General features: G+C 36.6%; 1 protein-coding gene across 23 annotated transcripts in view; it reads right to left on the bottom strand.

Moving 5' to 3' along the window:
- Dlg2 (discs large MAGUK scaffold protein 2) overlaps positions 1 to 15,438 on the bottom strand; it is a 2,050,987-nt gene that overhangs the window by 710,607 nt on the left and 1,324,942 nt on the right. For all 23 annotated transcript variants that reach the window (XM_058577380.1, XM_058577376.1, XM_058577381.1 and 20 more), the window contains one exon: positions 13,717 to 13,770. In XM_058577380.1, coding sequence (XP_058433363.1) covers positions 13,717 to 13,770 — 54 coding nt within the window. The remainder of the gene's footprint in view (positions 1 to 13,716; positions 13,771 to 15,438) is intronic.

Here is a 15,438-nt window from a genome sequence, read left to right as displayed (position 1 = left end):
TCAGAGACAACAGCAGGGCTCCAGGAGATTAAGAGGCTTGGATGAATGGTCTGTACAATGAACAAGAAGATGGAACACAGACAAAGGAGATTGAACAAGCATCAGAGGTAAGAATGAATGAGCGCATAGATGCAGGAGTCTTAGCAGAAGAAAATCAGGACAACTCTCAAGACTATAAGGCAGCTTTTGATGAATGGGTTGATGGTGAGGTCATTCACCTCACCACGGAATTGAGTAAGAGGAGAAATGGAGAAATAAACAAGCACAACCATGCAAATGAAAGATGAGTTGTGGAACAAGTAGGGAAAAAAATGGGAAGGAAAAACTGTGACACTAAAACTGTGACACTATTTTTGCTTGGTTGGCATTTTTTGTGTTCAGATTACAACTTAAATCTCATTTCCTCCAGGAGACCTCCTCCAAGCTCCCCTTCTAAAGGAGCCAGGGCCTGCCCAGCTATGTTGGTCCCATGTTACTTTGCTTTATTTTCTTCCCACCACTGATGATGGTACATCTTCTCTGTTGTTTATCATTTACTCTGACTAGAATGTAAGCTCTCTGACAGTGAACTTTGCCTTGCTACCAAAGCATAAAACAAGGTACTAGTATCTGCATACAAAAGGTGCTTACAAGCTTGTTACATGAATGGATCACAGTACCTGAGAGCTATGTGGAACTCAGAGATTGCTCTGAACTGAGGGCTTGCATCCTCCCCAAATACATCTGTTGGAAATCTAATTCTCAATGGAATGCTACATGGAGATAGAGACTTTACCAGGTAATCAGGTCATGAGGGTAGAGCTTCACAATGGGATTTGTCTCTTTATAAAAGATACAGAGGAGAGAGAACCTCCCATTCTTTTTTTTTTTTTTTTTGCTATGTGAAGACCCTGCAAGAAGACAGCCATTTATCACTAGGAAGAGAGGCCTCACCAGATCTAGACCATTCTGGCACCCTGATCTTGGACTTCTTAGTCTAGAACAGTGAGAAATATATTTCACTTATTTAAGCCATCCAACCTGTGGTATTCTGTTATAGCAGTCTGAACTATAACAGCCCTAACAATGTCCATAAAGACCCAACTAAGAGAATACACTTAGTTGGGAGGAATCAAAGGATCTGACTTCAAATATGATTTGCCAAAAAACTAATGAGATAAACTTGGAAACCTCATCATCTCAAAGCACCTTTTAGTTACTTATCCATAAAATGATTGGTTCCTCCATGGATATTTGAGAATTCAATAAAATAACATCCAAAACTCTCACCCCATCTGTTTGATATCACTCTCATTTCCTACTTATCATTTATTAGACACATTGGCATTGCTGATAGTACTCTTAAGATCTCTCCCCAGCTAGAGTTTCAACTTTCATGGTAACATGTTTTGTTTGCTCAAAAATGTCTTCTGTGCACCACAATCTGGAAAATGTCCCTCCGTTTGTAGCTCTTCAACCTTTTAACAACACCAGTTTGACCTTAGCTGCTTTGACGTGTCTCCCTCAGTCTCTTAAGTGAGTAACTCACAAATTAACTTTTATTACACCACTGGGAGACTGGGAAGCTTAATGTTGTTCTATTGTGTACTTCTCACTGTCTGCTGTGAGAACTTGGGGCAAATTACTAATCTCTTTGCCTATGATTTCTCACCCATAGAGTTAACAATAATAGACTTCCTAGGATTTATCATGGGGATTCAACAGATTAACATATGTAAATAATTTTTAATATTGCCTACCATATAATTCAATAATTATTAGCTATTGTTTTTTGTACCAGTTCACTAAACCATGAAAGAAATAGCTCAGATCATGCACTTAATAGTACTATGGGCTCGTGGCACTTTTTCACATTCTATCAAATAAGAAACAAAGGCTCAGAGAAGTCAATTTCCTGAGTTCACACAGTGTTATGATTTAAATATGATGAGTCCCCCAAAAGCTCATGTGTGAGATAACATAAGAACATTCAGAGGGAAAGTGATTGTATTATGAGAACCTTACCCCATTGGTGAATTAATCCACTTGATGGGTTAACTGAGTAGTAACTAACTATAGGCAGGTAGGGTATGGTTAGAGTAGGTGGGCCTGCTCTTGAAGTATATATTTGTTCCTGGGGAGGAAGCCTGTTTCCAGGTGCCATGTCTTGACTTTCTTTCCTCTGCCACACCCTTTTGCCATGATGCTGTGTCTCACCTTCAGTCCAGAGCAAAGGAGTTGGCCATCGTCAACTGAGACCTCTGAAACCCTGAGCCCCCAGATAAACTTTTTTTTCCTTTAATGTTCTTGTCAAGTCTTTTGGTCACAGGAACAAAACAGCTGACTAAAAAACACAGCTAAAGAAGTGGCATTGTTCATTTTCAAACTCAAGAGCCAGCTCTGTTGAATGCCAAGACTGTACTCCTGGCCACAACAACATAATGTTCCATTTTAAAGTAGTCAGATCATTTTGCCATCAAAACAGGCATTTATTAAACAAAGTCACCAAATACAACTTGAATTATATAAACTTTTTCTCAGCGTCTTTCTTAAACTAAGTGTAATAGGCATCCAGAAAGCTCAGCAAGGTGGGTTGTCACTTGGGCATGGTCTTGACATTTGACTGTTTCTAATTACATTGAGCCTCAGGTTACCATAATAATCTACCTAAAGGTCAACCCTAGACCAGCTTTCCACAACAGTCAGGCCTATAAATTTCTTTTTTCCTTCTGTTGGGCCCTTGATCCAAACTGCTCAAGCTCAGGTCATGCCTCCCTTTTTAATTAACCCAATTACAAATCCTAAATGGTGACGCATGTCAGAAAGAACAACGCTTGGAGGGGTGTTTCCTTAACTTGATCACATCTGAACCTGGGGGCATGAGCTTTGCATAAATAGCTTTGTTAGCAGTGGCTGTGTCATTATCAAGTTAGCAGGGGACAAGCTTGGCATATTGCCTATAATGAGCTCACTGAACCAATCAGCCCTTGCCACTGGAAGGAATTTACAGAATCACAGTGTCTCATAAACACCAAATATTTCAACACATTTTAGCAATATACTCTACACTGCAGTTACCAGGTTCTTTTTAAAAACAATAAGTGATGCAAGTGGTTGGTATTTTAAAATTCCAAGTCAAATAGAGAAAACTCCATTTTACACTTCAAAGTCAGTGATTTTCAATGTTGGATGCACAAAAGAATCACCTAGTGAGGTTTTAAACATCCCTATGCCTATATCCAGGCTATAGCCCAGACCCATTAAGACTTTATTTCTACATCCAGGCATCAGTCTTTCTAAGTGCCAAGCAATTACAATGTGTAGCTAAGGCTGAGAACCACAGCTTCAAGGGATCACAAAAAGTATTAGTAATGTGCTTAAAAATACACAAAAATACCAAGAGTTCCCTGCGATTTAAAGATATAATTCTGATGGGCTATTGTTTATTTGTTCCTCTCAGCATGTTGTTTGACCTATCTGGCTTTGTTATTTCTTGACTAGTTTTTCTTCATGTGACATCTCATTAGATAGCTATTCTTTGGGTTTTATGTTACTGAGTTTCCAAAATAAAACACCCCTAGGCAAACACATCATTTGGGGCACTTGGTGGAAATCAGGATAATGAAAATGTATTTCCATTAAAGCTGGTTGTGAAGCAGCAACCAGGCTTTCTTACCAAAGGAAAAGCTCATGAAAGTTCATCTTTTTCTGAAAAATGTTCAGACAGACATGAAATTTCTAAATGATAATAGGAGGGAAATAAATTAGGGCTAAGACATAATACATGTAGGGAATAGAAGACACTAGGAGAGTAATCACTAAAACAAGATATATATGTCTGATTTCCCAGAAATAATAAGTAGCTATATCATCCCCTAAGAATCAGTCCCTGAAAAATAAGTGTAGAAAAGTCGATTTAAAAGCCCAACAAAATTTAACAAGGGGAGAGATAAGATTATAAACTATTCTAAGCATCACATACAGCTCCCGAAGTCCTAGGGAAATGTTATAGCCCTTTTGAAGTAGGGATTTTTTTAAAAAAAATTTTTAGTTCAATGTAAATATTATACTCTTATAATTGAGGGAAGGTAATATAAAAATTTAGGCAATTAATTTTGATTACTCTGTTCTCATTTCTTTTCCTGACCTTATTTTAAACTCTGTCCCTCTTCTTGTTCTTTGTGTTCTCAGCCATGATTTCTTCTTTCTCATATATGACTGCCTACATTTATTTTCAATAATACATTTGAGAGAGTAAAAATACTTTTAAGGGGTCATACTTTGAAGGGAGTTATTATGAATAAACACGAGCATATGAAGTTAGAAACTAAGTCAATAAATTAGGCACCCCACTCTTGGGTGGCTGTGTATTCCTCTATTTGGTTGGTTATGTAGATCAAGCTAAAACACACACATTTTACTTGATAAATTACCTTTTCAAATTCAAATTTACCCTGTTAAAATAGATAAATTTGAATAATGCCATTGAGTGTAACAGTGACAAATTAAACTTTTATTAAAATCCTACATATATATATATATATATATGTGTGTATATATATATATATATATATATATATATATATATATATGGGCCTCAACTAATTGTTCCCTACAGTCTAAAGAGAAGCAAAGGACAATTCTATTTGGCAATATCAAGTGGTAAGAAATATTGATAAACCCACAAAAAATAGCAAATTTTAAGAGTTATTATAGGAATAATGGCTCTCATTTGTTGAACATTCATTATGAGCCATTCAATTTCTAAATATTATCTCTAAATTTTACAATCCGTGACCTCCAAAGTTTTTTTGAGAATTGCTACTGGTAAAATGTTTATAAGCATGTATATCTCATATGGACTAGGCTGTATAGCAATTGTATACTCATACAACTATAACAGTGCATTGTTTATTATAAAGCCTATAAAATACTAAGGGTAGAAATGGAGAGAAACTACGAAGAGAAGTCCTAATTTCTTCCAGTCTCCACGTATCACCTTTAGCATGCCCTGGGTGACAACTCCCATGTTGAGGAACTCTGCTAACCACTCTGTGTGGCTAAGGACTCTGGTTGGCCCCTCAATATTCATTACCCTTTCCTTCCATAGTGAAGGGATCTCACATTTTTGTCTGGGCCAGGACAACTAGCGTAAATATTACATGGCTCCGCCTCCCTTTACAGCTAAAAATAGCTTTGCTCTGAGTTCTACCCTTTATGATATGAGGGGGAAATCATGTTTACGACTTCCCAGAGGTCAAAGGAAGGGACAAACCATGCCCATCTTTGTACTTCCATGCTGCTCTGTGGCATGTCATCATGGCAGCAGAACTCTTGGACTGTGTAAAAGGGCAATCCCCAAGAGTGGTAGGGCAAGAAGATAAAAGGTATGTGTTCCCTTTAGGAACTTATGGAGCAGAATAGACATTCTGGCTCTGGATAACTCACCTACAGACTGTCAAATGTGAGCAAAAATACATTCCTATCTTGTAAAAGCTCTCTTATTTTGGTCCTTGTTATATGTAACTTAACCTATATCCTAAATAATACACTAAGAAAGATAGTTATTTCTATCTCTACTTACAGATAAGAAAAAGAGGTCAGAAAAGTTAATTTCCTAAGTTACCCAGCTAATGTCTGGTAGATTTAAAACATCCCAGAGTCCACCCTCTTTCTTAGAAAGCAGACAACCTCTTGGAGTGAAATATTATGGAATCAGGAGGAAGGAGACATAAAGTTGGCTGGAGAAACTAATGAGTTTCCTGATGGGCGTAGCAGTTTAATAAGATCCAAAAGATGAGCATGGAGTAAATGGTATAGTGGACTAATGGCACAGGGTAAACAAATTTCAGAGATCAGAAAAATATAGAGAAGACTAAAAAATTTAAAAAAGCCTTTGGTTCACTGGTCTTGGGTAATCACCATTGTTTTTTTTTAGCTTTATTTATTTAACATGTATTTCAAGGTTCCTACTACATAGCAGGTGCAGACCAGGTCCTAAAAGCACAGTAGTGAAAAAAGAAGAAAAACACCATGTAAATAATTTTGCAAATACATGAGGTGATACTTCCAGAAATATCTACAGGAAAAAGTCCAAACCTCCACAGTCAGACTCAACCCTAGCTCCCCAGCCTCATGTTTATGCTTCCGTCTTGTGTTCCAGGACATGAGTTTCCAGATTTCTGACCTTTGCACATGCAATTCTCTCTTTTTTGAAAAGCTTTTTATCTACTCTGCATGGAAATGTGTTAATTACTCTGCACGAGCCAGATAAAATTCTTCCATGTCTCTGACTTCTTCAAATACTTTAATGTTTTGTTACTCCCTTCTAACATTTGTTTGCATCTCCTTCCAACCTTCCTTTCCATTTTTTTTCCTCTCTCCCTCTTCCCTCTCTCCCTCCCTTCCTTCCTTTCTTCCTTCCTCCCTCCCTCCCTCCCTTCCTTCCTTCCTTCGCTTCACCAGTTCAAAAAATTGTGCTGAGGTGAAGAGGTAAAGGGAAAGATAAAACAAATTTTTCCCTGTACTTATGAAAATAGAATTCTAGGGAGAAAGATAAACCATTAAGGAAACAATTGCAAAATTCTTTGGAAAGGAATTAGGGACTTCAGTGGAAGCACACAACAGCAGCTATACCTCCAACCTCCTCCTCCTAGAAGAAACATTATTTAAACTGAAAACTTCAGGATATGTAGGAGTGAGCCAGACAGAGTTAAAGCATGTGCTTTTCACTATGCATAATACATTTTTATTAACATATATTTTCTCCACTAGACTATGAGAAAGAATGTTTTTTTAAGAGTGTTTCAAGTGATTTTTGAATAAAAATACCACTAGGATTAGACACTGGCTTGGCTTAATGCAAACTGTCTTATCATTGTTCTTCAGTAATCCTCTAGAGTTTTCTTTGGTCCTTCCTGTATGCATTATTTCCTACCTAACCCTCACTTATACTTCAGTTTAGCAGCCAGAGCTGCTTTGGATCCCCACTAGATTATAAAAGTGCCTTAGGTATTGTAGAGCAGCATCTCTTCACTGTGCATAAGAATTACCTAAGGTGCTTAAAAAGACCCAGATTCCTTGGCTGTACTCTCAGAGTTTAGGATTCTATAGATCTGGGCTGGAGCTGATGAGTCTGCAATTCTAATAATCTTTCCTGTGAGATCTGATACTGTCAGTTCACAGACCATACCTTCAGTAGCATTTGAGAAGCTACAAAAATATTTCTCATGATTATTTTTCCTTTGTTCTTGAAGCTTCTCTGTCAGATTGAGTCATGTTTCTCAAACTTTAATATTCATACAAATCTCTGAGGCTCTTGTTAAAAACAGTTTCCAACTTAGTGGGTCTGGGGCAGAACCTTAGAGTCTATTATTTGCAAGCTCCCAGGTAGTGCTGCTGGTGCTAGTACATAGGCCACAGACTGACTAGCCAAGCTGTAGATGTGCAGGAGACCACTGAACAACATAACTGCCATTGATCCTACCTGAACTAGCCTTGGCATCTGCATTTCTGGCTCAACAATTCAAGATTAAGTCAGAGGAATGTTTTATTTTATCAAAGGTATACCCTCACTCTACTCCCAATCTTATGATGAATAGTCATTAAGTATTTTCTACATACTAGAAAGAATATTCCTAACAATCACTGTAAGGCAAACATTATTCTCACTTTATATAAAATGAAATGGCGGTTTAGTTAGATAATTTGATTTAACCAAAACACGTAAGTATTAGCTGGCAATCATAGGCTTAGATCCTAGTTGTGAATGAAAGAAAAAAAAAAACTTGTCTTATATTCTCAGGTCACTCAAGTGTGGTGTAAAATCTAGCAGTTTCTGCCTCACCAAAAGTTTATTTGTTTGTTTGTTTTTTTAATCAGAAACTCAAACTTCCAGCCCCCAATCTAGACCTACTGACTCAGTCTACACAAGGTCCCCAGATGATTTGTATCCATATTAACATTGTTAATATGGATAGCATTGTCCAGCTCCACCTCTTGCCTTTTAGAGCAAAGTGACAAGTACAAGAGAGTAGGGGATCAGCTGATTCTGACAATTGAAAAATGTCAGTTGTCAACTTTGATTGGCCAGATTTAAGACTGGAACAAATACTGATAGCTTTGCCTCTAGTACTGAATTTGTATTGCCTCCTGGGCATACTTTATCCCCAAATAAGCTCCTCTCTGGCAGGTAAGAATTTTTTATATCTGGATAATACTATATTCCCAAAAGATAAGAACATCAACAATATGGTTTTAGCAGTGTCTCTGGGGGAAAAAAAAAACACAAAAAGAAGTTAACCTGTCTATTAAAAGAGAAATATGCTAAAACAAATTTTCCCCAAACATCTTATCAGTATTAATCATTTCCCGCAGGGTTCAAATAAATAAATGTATTCTACTTCCTTTCCTATCACGAGTAATTCTAGAAAATTGCCCAATTAAAAATGAACAGTAGCCTAAATCACAAAGATCTGTTATTGTATATAGTGACTCAAAGAAATTAATGCCAAACTGTCCAGCACTACAGCCAAGTGCTTGGTCATCTTACTTAGAGAAAATGGCAACTTCCTCCTCAGAGAGCTCTTTCCCTCAGCTTTCTACTGCTGGAATCAATCAGAAGTGTCATTTACACATTGCTTAGCAACCCCTGTTAGTCTGGAGCCCACTCTATGGCACCCAGATGAAACTCACTGCTAATGTAATTCCTTCTCTATTTTCCTCAACCCATGGATGGCATCCTGTATTTTGTCTCACTCTCCTCTCTTACTTTCACTGACATTGTCCACCTTACTTTCATACCATATTTTTCTGTTAATTCACTCTCTTGTCCTATGTCCCAAAACTATAGCTTTGTTGGCATCCAATGACTGATCACATTTGAAGGCACTCTGTACAAATCTCACCTCTAATATGATCATGCGATATCAGGATTGTTTTCAAGTAACTTTGTACAGATGATCCTATTGGCAGCCAAATCCAATATGTGATACTACTAAGGACCTTCTCTTATTCCTTTAAATCTAACTCATCTTTCTTTGCCCTTTACTTACACTCTCCTCTCTCTTTCACTTTCCTGCCAGGGTTTCTAAGCAATGATCCTGGAACTTCTGCCCTTATTTCCATAATAATTTGTACCCCTTGAAAATAAAATTTTCACTCCTCATATGACTTGAACCAGGTATTTTTCATTTTGTTTAGTGTCATTTGCCTATCAATATTTTTAAAGTGTAAAATTCTTGTGTTTGTATCATTTTAAAAAAATAAAGAGATATATACGAATTCTAAGCCCTCTTACTTAAGGCCTGAATGTGGTTCATTAGCTTATTGTTTAACAAATGCCCACTCCTTCTTCTACTTTGAGCTTTCCAATGTGACTTATTTTGACCAAATGGCTATGAATGAATTTAACACAGTAGAGCCTTCAATTATGATGGGTCATATGGGCTTGAGCCTTGTGCTTTGGCCATAGTGATACAAAAAATATACCCACAATTACCACTGTCCCAGAAATGGAACCTAGAATGAAGCATGAATCAGAGATACTCTAGCCACTCTGGTATTTTATAGCCTGAAGCAGTTGGCCTTAGCCAAAGGGCAAACAGGTATAGGAGAAATAAATACTCATTGTCATATGCCTCTGAATTCTTTTGTCTTTGTTCTTTTTAGATATACATGATAGTACTATTATGCCACTGATTTCTTGATTATCACACACCAAAACTCATTGTTACACACATGGGATAACAGTCAGCTGTAGACTGAGGTTCACCATTAACTAGTTGAGCTAGAATAACTATCTATAATGTGAGAGGTTTAAAATAATTGAGCCTCCAGTTACTTAATGAGATTTAAAATGAGTGATTCTCAAGTATATCACTTTACACAGTGTATTTTCAGAAGATGGGTAAGAAAATGAATGAAATGAATACTAGAGAGAACTGGAGAAAAAATTTAGCACCTCTATGATTAAATTTATTTTCAGCTGAAAGAATGAGATTTGCTTGGATAGTGTTCAATATTCCGCCATGTGTACTGAAAGGAAGAAGTATGTTGGGAATGAATCAACATGTTTGTGGACTGCAGAGCACCAGGAGGGGAACTTGTACCATGTGACTACATCAACCTTCAGGGAGCCAGACATACAGGTCACAATTAGGCTCTACTCACTGAACTCCCTAAGAAAAGAATATTTTCAATATCTGGTATAGAACAATATTCAACACATAACGAGGAAGAATAAAAAGGTAGAGTGAAAAATAGAAACCAGAAGAGTTCTGAAATGGGAAAATGTTTTTCTTTTTCTCTCTCCCTCCCATCTTGCTGCTTCTCTTTGTGATGAGTTTAACTTTCACACAGCAGACTTGTGCTTTGCACGAGAGGCTAGACTGTTCCACATGCAAGGTCCCACCCAACCCTAAACTATCATGATCTTATATAAGATTGAGCTTATTTGAGGCATTCATACATAAGAACCTCAGTGACCCCTTCATTAATGGCAGGTTTCTGAAATCCCTTAATTTACCTTCCTAAAAAAAAAACAGAAATCTTTAAATATCTTTTGTATCTTTAATAGACACTTACATAAAAATTCCCTTTGGCCCTGGAAATTTCCTTTAGTTATTCAATTGCCCTTTGCACATATGCCAAGGAACCATTTCCATAAGAACCATTTATATCTAAAATCAAATTTGCTAATCAGCAAAATTAGTACATTTACTTATAATAAAATTATTTTTGAGCTAAACTTTCATATATAAGCTTAAATTTGTCATTCAGGTAATATTTTTTAAGAAGGAAATGTTCTTATGCAACATGACTAAAATGCCCTGGGGAACTCTGAAACCATTTTTTCATTAAATAGAGCTGAAATTATGTGAACAAGTAGAACATGAGAAAGAAAAGAGGAAAACAAAGTATAGAACACTGGGGAATGAGAAAATAGAAAATAGACTGTGCAAGGAACAGTGATTTGTTCAAGGTTACCCAGTGAGTCAGGAAAAAAGGGAAGAGTGGGGACTATGCCAAGAACCTAAGCATATCCACAGTAATGGCTGTGTGTGAAATCTGCCATTCTCGAGAGATGGTGTATTCATGTTTATTCTGTGTGGAGGAAGGCATTTATATTTAAAATTCTCCCAGGGTTTAGCATGTATTACTTTCTAAGTACTTTTAATAAAAAAATAAATAAATACCCAGCTGTTCTCAGCCAAAAGTGAACAAAGTATGATGTCATACACAAAATCTGATTTGATTTCATAACAACCTCTGAGGTAGGCCTCCTGATGTCTGCCTTATAGATTAATACGTGTTCAGAAAGACGAAAGGGTGTGCTTACAACTCTCATAGTTTTCCCCATACCCATACCAAGCTGCTCAGCACACCTCTCCAAAGACCTAACTCAAGGAAACACAAAGTAGAAGAGTGTGAAAAAAGTGCAGGTTTTTAAATAAATAAATAAATAAAAATAAAAAGCTCTGAGAAGAATCAAAGTTGATATTTAGGAGAGTGGGAACAGTTTGAATAATTTGTTACATGTTGCTGATTTCATTAGCTACCTAGTTGGCATACCAATTGAGCACATCTGCACAAGATCCTTAGATCTTAGATTGATAATAAACGGTTTCTACATGGGGGCATCTGACAGTTAAACCACAAGAATCCAAATAAAGATTTGAAATAGTATAGATACACTACAGGGAAGTGTTTCTCCTTGCAAAATCAAGCCTCTGTGCTCCAAGTCTACTTCTATAAAGCACAGCTTACCTGCTTTGTTGATGGCTATCATAAAGACATTAGTTTGGAATAGAAATTCCTTAATATATACATATATGGGCCCCTGTGACAAGGGTATTGAAGCCTCTGTGACAAGATGTCTCCCCAAATCTACTACACTGGCTCTCAGGCTGAAAGTAAAAACACAGATATGAAGGAGAAACATAAGTAGCCACATGATAGGTGTTAATGAAATCTGTAAATTCTGTAGCCAAACTACTTGCATTCACTCCTGGCTCTATCTCCTACTGTGAGCCTTTGAGCAAGTTATTTAACCTCTTTTTGACTTGATTTCACATTGTGAAATAGAGAAATTAATAGTATATTTTTATAGAATTATTACAATGACCAAACGAGTTAATGTTTATTAAGTCCTTAAAACAATATTAGGCATTAAGTAAACTCAATATGTGTTTGATGAATACATAAAGCTAGGAAGAGTGGCAGATAGAATAAGGGACACCAGTTTCCTTTAATTAGTTGCTTTATTTCTTTCTGCAGAGCCCTTAACTTTTCATCACTGAGGCCAGTCGATTACTACCAGTGTGCTTAACCCCATTTCTGTTCTGGCCCAAACTACTCTTGTTCAGAAAGATTTAAGAAGCTCTAGCTGGGTAACTCAGGTGATTCAGCATTAAGTCCGCTTGCTGTTATTCCTGTCCTGACCCTATGTCCCAGTTTTAGTCACTTGTTCCTGTAATCAAGTTCCAAACTCGTACTCTAATTCTAGCATTCTGTTCCCCTGTGGCTGAGTCCTGGCTGGCAGAACCTGCTCAGGGCCTCCAGTTTTTATGAGGTAAACAACTCCCCAAAGGAAGTTTATGGACTAGACACATTTTGTTTGGCATACACTGTTTGAACTTTTGAAAAGTGGTTGCCTGTATTTAAAAATTGCAAACATTTATATAAAAATTTAAATGTATAGCTTCTCTTGAAAAATGGGATGATCTGGCAGCACTGGGTCCCAAGTGGCAACTGTCCCCTTTAGAGGGTCATGTGATTTCTATTCCCTATAGATCCTACTCCTCCTTGATTTGTGTCTATGATTTGCTTGGTGCCTGAAAGTATCTGAAGTTGGGCTTTAAGTCTGGGAATAGCTGATACTTACCAAGCACTTACTTTGTGCCAGTTACTATTCTAAGTACTTCACATTCTTGACTCACTTAGTCAAAGGCCACAAATCTATACTTGTCCATTATCCCCGTGGCTCTCCTTCCCTACTTCACCCCTACTGTCTGTGGGGGATATGTGACTGTACCATCTTTCCTGATCACTATCCTTCACCCACCAGCCAGAGCCTACACGCAAAGCCTTGCTAGACCTTCCCTACACTGTAGCCCACTGCCATATCCGATCTCTCTTCCCAACCAGATTCCACCCTAAAGACCTTTGGCCATCATAGTGCTTGTGTTACAGATTCTCAGGCTTCATGATCTGCCTGATTCTACTATCCCAAGTTCCATGCTTCTGTGAAAGCATAGATTTTATTAACTTAGATTAACTATCTTCACAGAACTTCTCCAATTCTTGTTAGAAGCCCAACAAAATCCATCAAATATTACTGACCACTTATATTCTAGGCTCTGTCATATAATTGATTTGGAGTATTATTTTAGTTAGAAATTCAAAGAAGTTTGTCTATGTCTGTCATGCACAATTCAATCTCTTTACAGAGAACTACCTATCAAAGTAACTATTTAAACAGAATTGAATTGTCTGTATTTTTTTTTATTTCTCATCATGTGCCTTTGTGCTAACCATGAATTTGAAGGGTAAAATATTTGCATGACAAAGCCAACATTTAACAAATACCAAAAGAAAATTCATGAAACAAAATTCGATACATCATTCCATAAGATTACCTGGATTGGATGATAACACTGATACTGTTTTAAGCTTAAATTCAGCTAATTAAGTTATACCATAGTTTTTAAAGAGAGTCTTAATAAAAATGTTACTTACATAAGGAATCGTGTCCAAAGTATCTGTGTTGACAATTATAGGAGCAGGGCTGGCCTAAAAAAGAGAAGTAGAAAAAATTTTAAATAACAGATTTTCTATTCTGAGGCAGATTCTGTTAACTTATTTGACAAAAACTCAAGAAGTATTTCATGTGGACCTATACAGACACATGCCTGCTGGTGGGGAATAAATAAAATCCTTCACATTTCCATAACTGTCCCAATCTCAAATGCTTATTTGCTATATTACCACATAATTAAATAAAGTAAACATTCCTATAATTTATATTCACTTCCTCTTAAATTCTGTATAACATGGGAGATGGAAATTTGCACTGTGTGAGGTAAAGATTTTTAATACATTGGATGAAAGTTAAAATTTGAAACATCTATTTATAAATGATTTTGCTGAAGAAATTTGATTACTTTCATGGAAGCAAAAATTAAACTTAAATGAATATTTATAACTATTCTCTTTAAAATGCCTTATGAAATTTTGTTGTATCCTATGCAGTAAGCATTCACTTATTGACATCATACATATACAAAATATATATAAATATATGTTTGTCTATTATGTGTGTTGTAGCATTTTTTCCAATTATGTATCTCTGATCATATAAACTGGAAATCCTTAAGAAATTAGTCAGAGATGGCAGAAAATCATTTTGGATATGATAAACTTTAAAAAAAAACTGCACAATTTGCTGTAATTCCTTTTAATGTTGAGTGGGAATGTCTATAAAACTGATAGAGGAGTGCTACAAGCCAAGTCATTAGAAAATAAGAGATTGCAATCTTTATTTGCATCACCAATCTGACTTCATGAATATTGAGCAGATCTATCTTTATTTTCTAGTTTCTAGAATTTTCACAGCAACTTTCCCTCTATTCCCCAAAGGATCTTTAATCTCCATTCCAAATTACAGATTTCATTTAGATAGAGGAAATACTCTCATCATGATTAATCGAGAGCTGTCCTATGTGATACGGTGTTTTGGCAAGTGCACAACTTTTGGGACATTTCATTAGCTATGCCCTCTGGAGTTAACAGCTTTTTAATGTCAATCTGTGCCTGTGGAATCCTAATCAAACAGTAGGGGAAAAAAGACAATCCAGCAGGTTTTACAAAACAAAATTCCATGTCTTAACCCCAAACACTGGGAATGGTGAAAATAAACTTGGCCTACATATCTACAGAATGGGTCAACCGGATCTTTGTTATATATTCATAATTATCAATGGGAAGTATCTTGTGGATAAACAGGGGTTTGGAGAAAGATTACACACAACACACACACATACACACACACACATACACACACACACACGTGCATGCTGAGAGATACTTGGTGTAGGGAGAAGGATATGAGGTTTGGAGTCAGAAGACCTGGGATCAAGGGTGGTTCAGCTATTTCTCAATTGCATGATTTGAGAGCTCAGCAACTTCCTGGTGGTGTGATTCTGGGCCAAGTCCTCTAAGCCTCTCTGACTCATTTTCCTCCTCTGTAGAATGGAAATGATAGTAAACACCTTTCATAAAAGTTGAAGGTCAAAGAGGTGATATATTTGAATGTGCTTCAGAAGCTAAATTTCAAGATTAATGTTAGATAGTATTAATAGTAAGAGTTTCTAAAGATAGATTATCATAAAGATATTTGTTAGATGGTTCATGAGCCACTTATCTCAGAGATTTCAGTGCTATTTAGTGACTGAAGCTGCA

This window comes from Marmota monax, unplaced genomic scaffold (assembly GCF_021218885.2).
Source record: "Marmota monax isolate L192 unplaced genomic scaffold, Marmota_monax_Labrador192_F-V1.1 WCK01_AAM20220418_F8-fsc00096, whole genome shotgun sequence".
In the NCBI taxonomy this organism is placed as follows: Eukaryota; Metazoa; Chordata; class Mammalia; order Rodentia; family Sciuridae; genus Marmota; species Marmota monax.
This window is presented reverse-complemented; position numbering and strand designations above follow the sequence as displayed.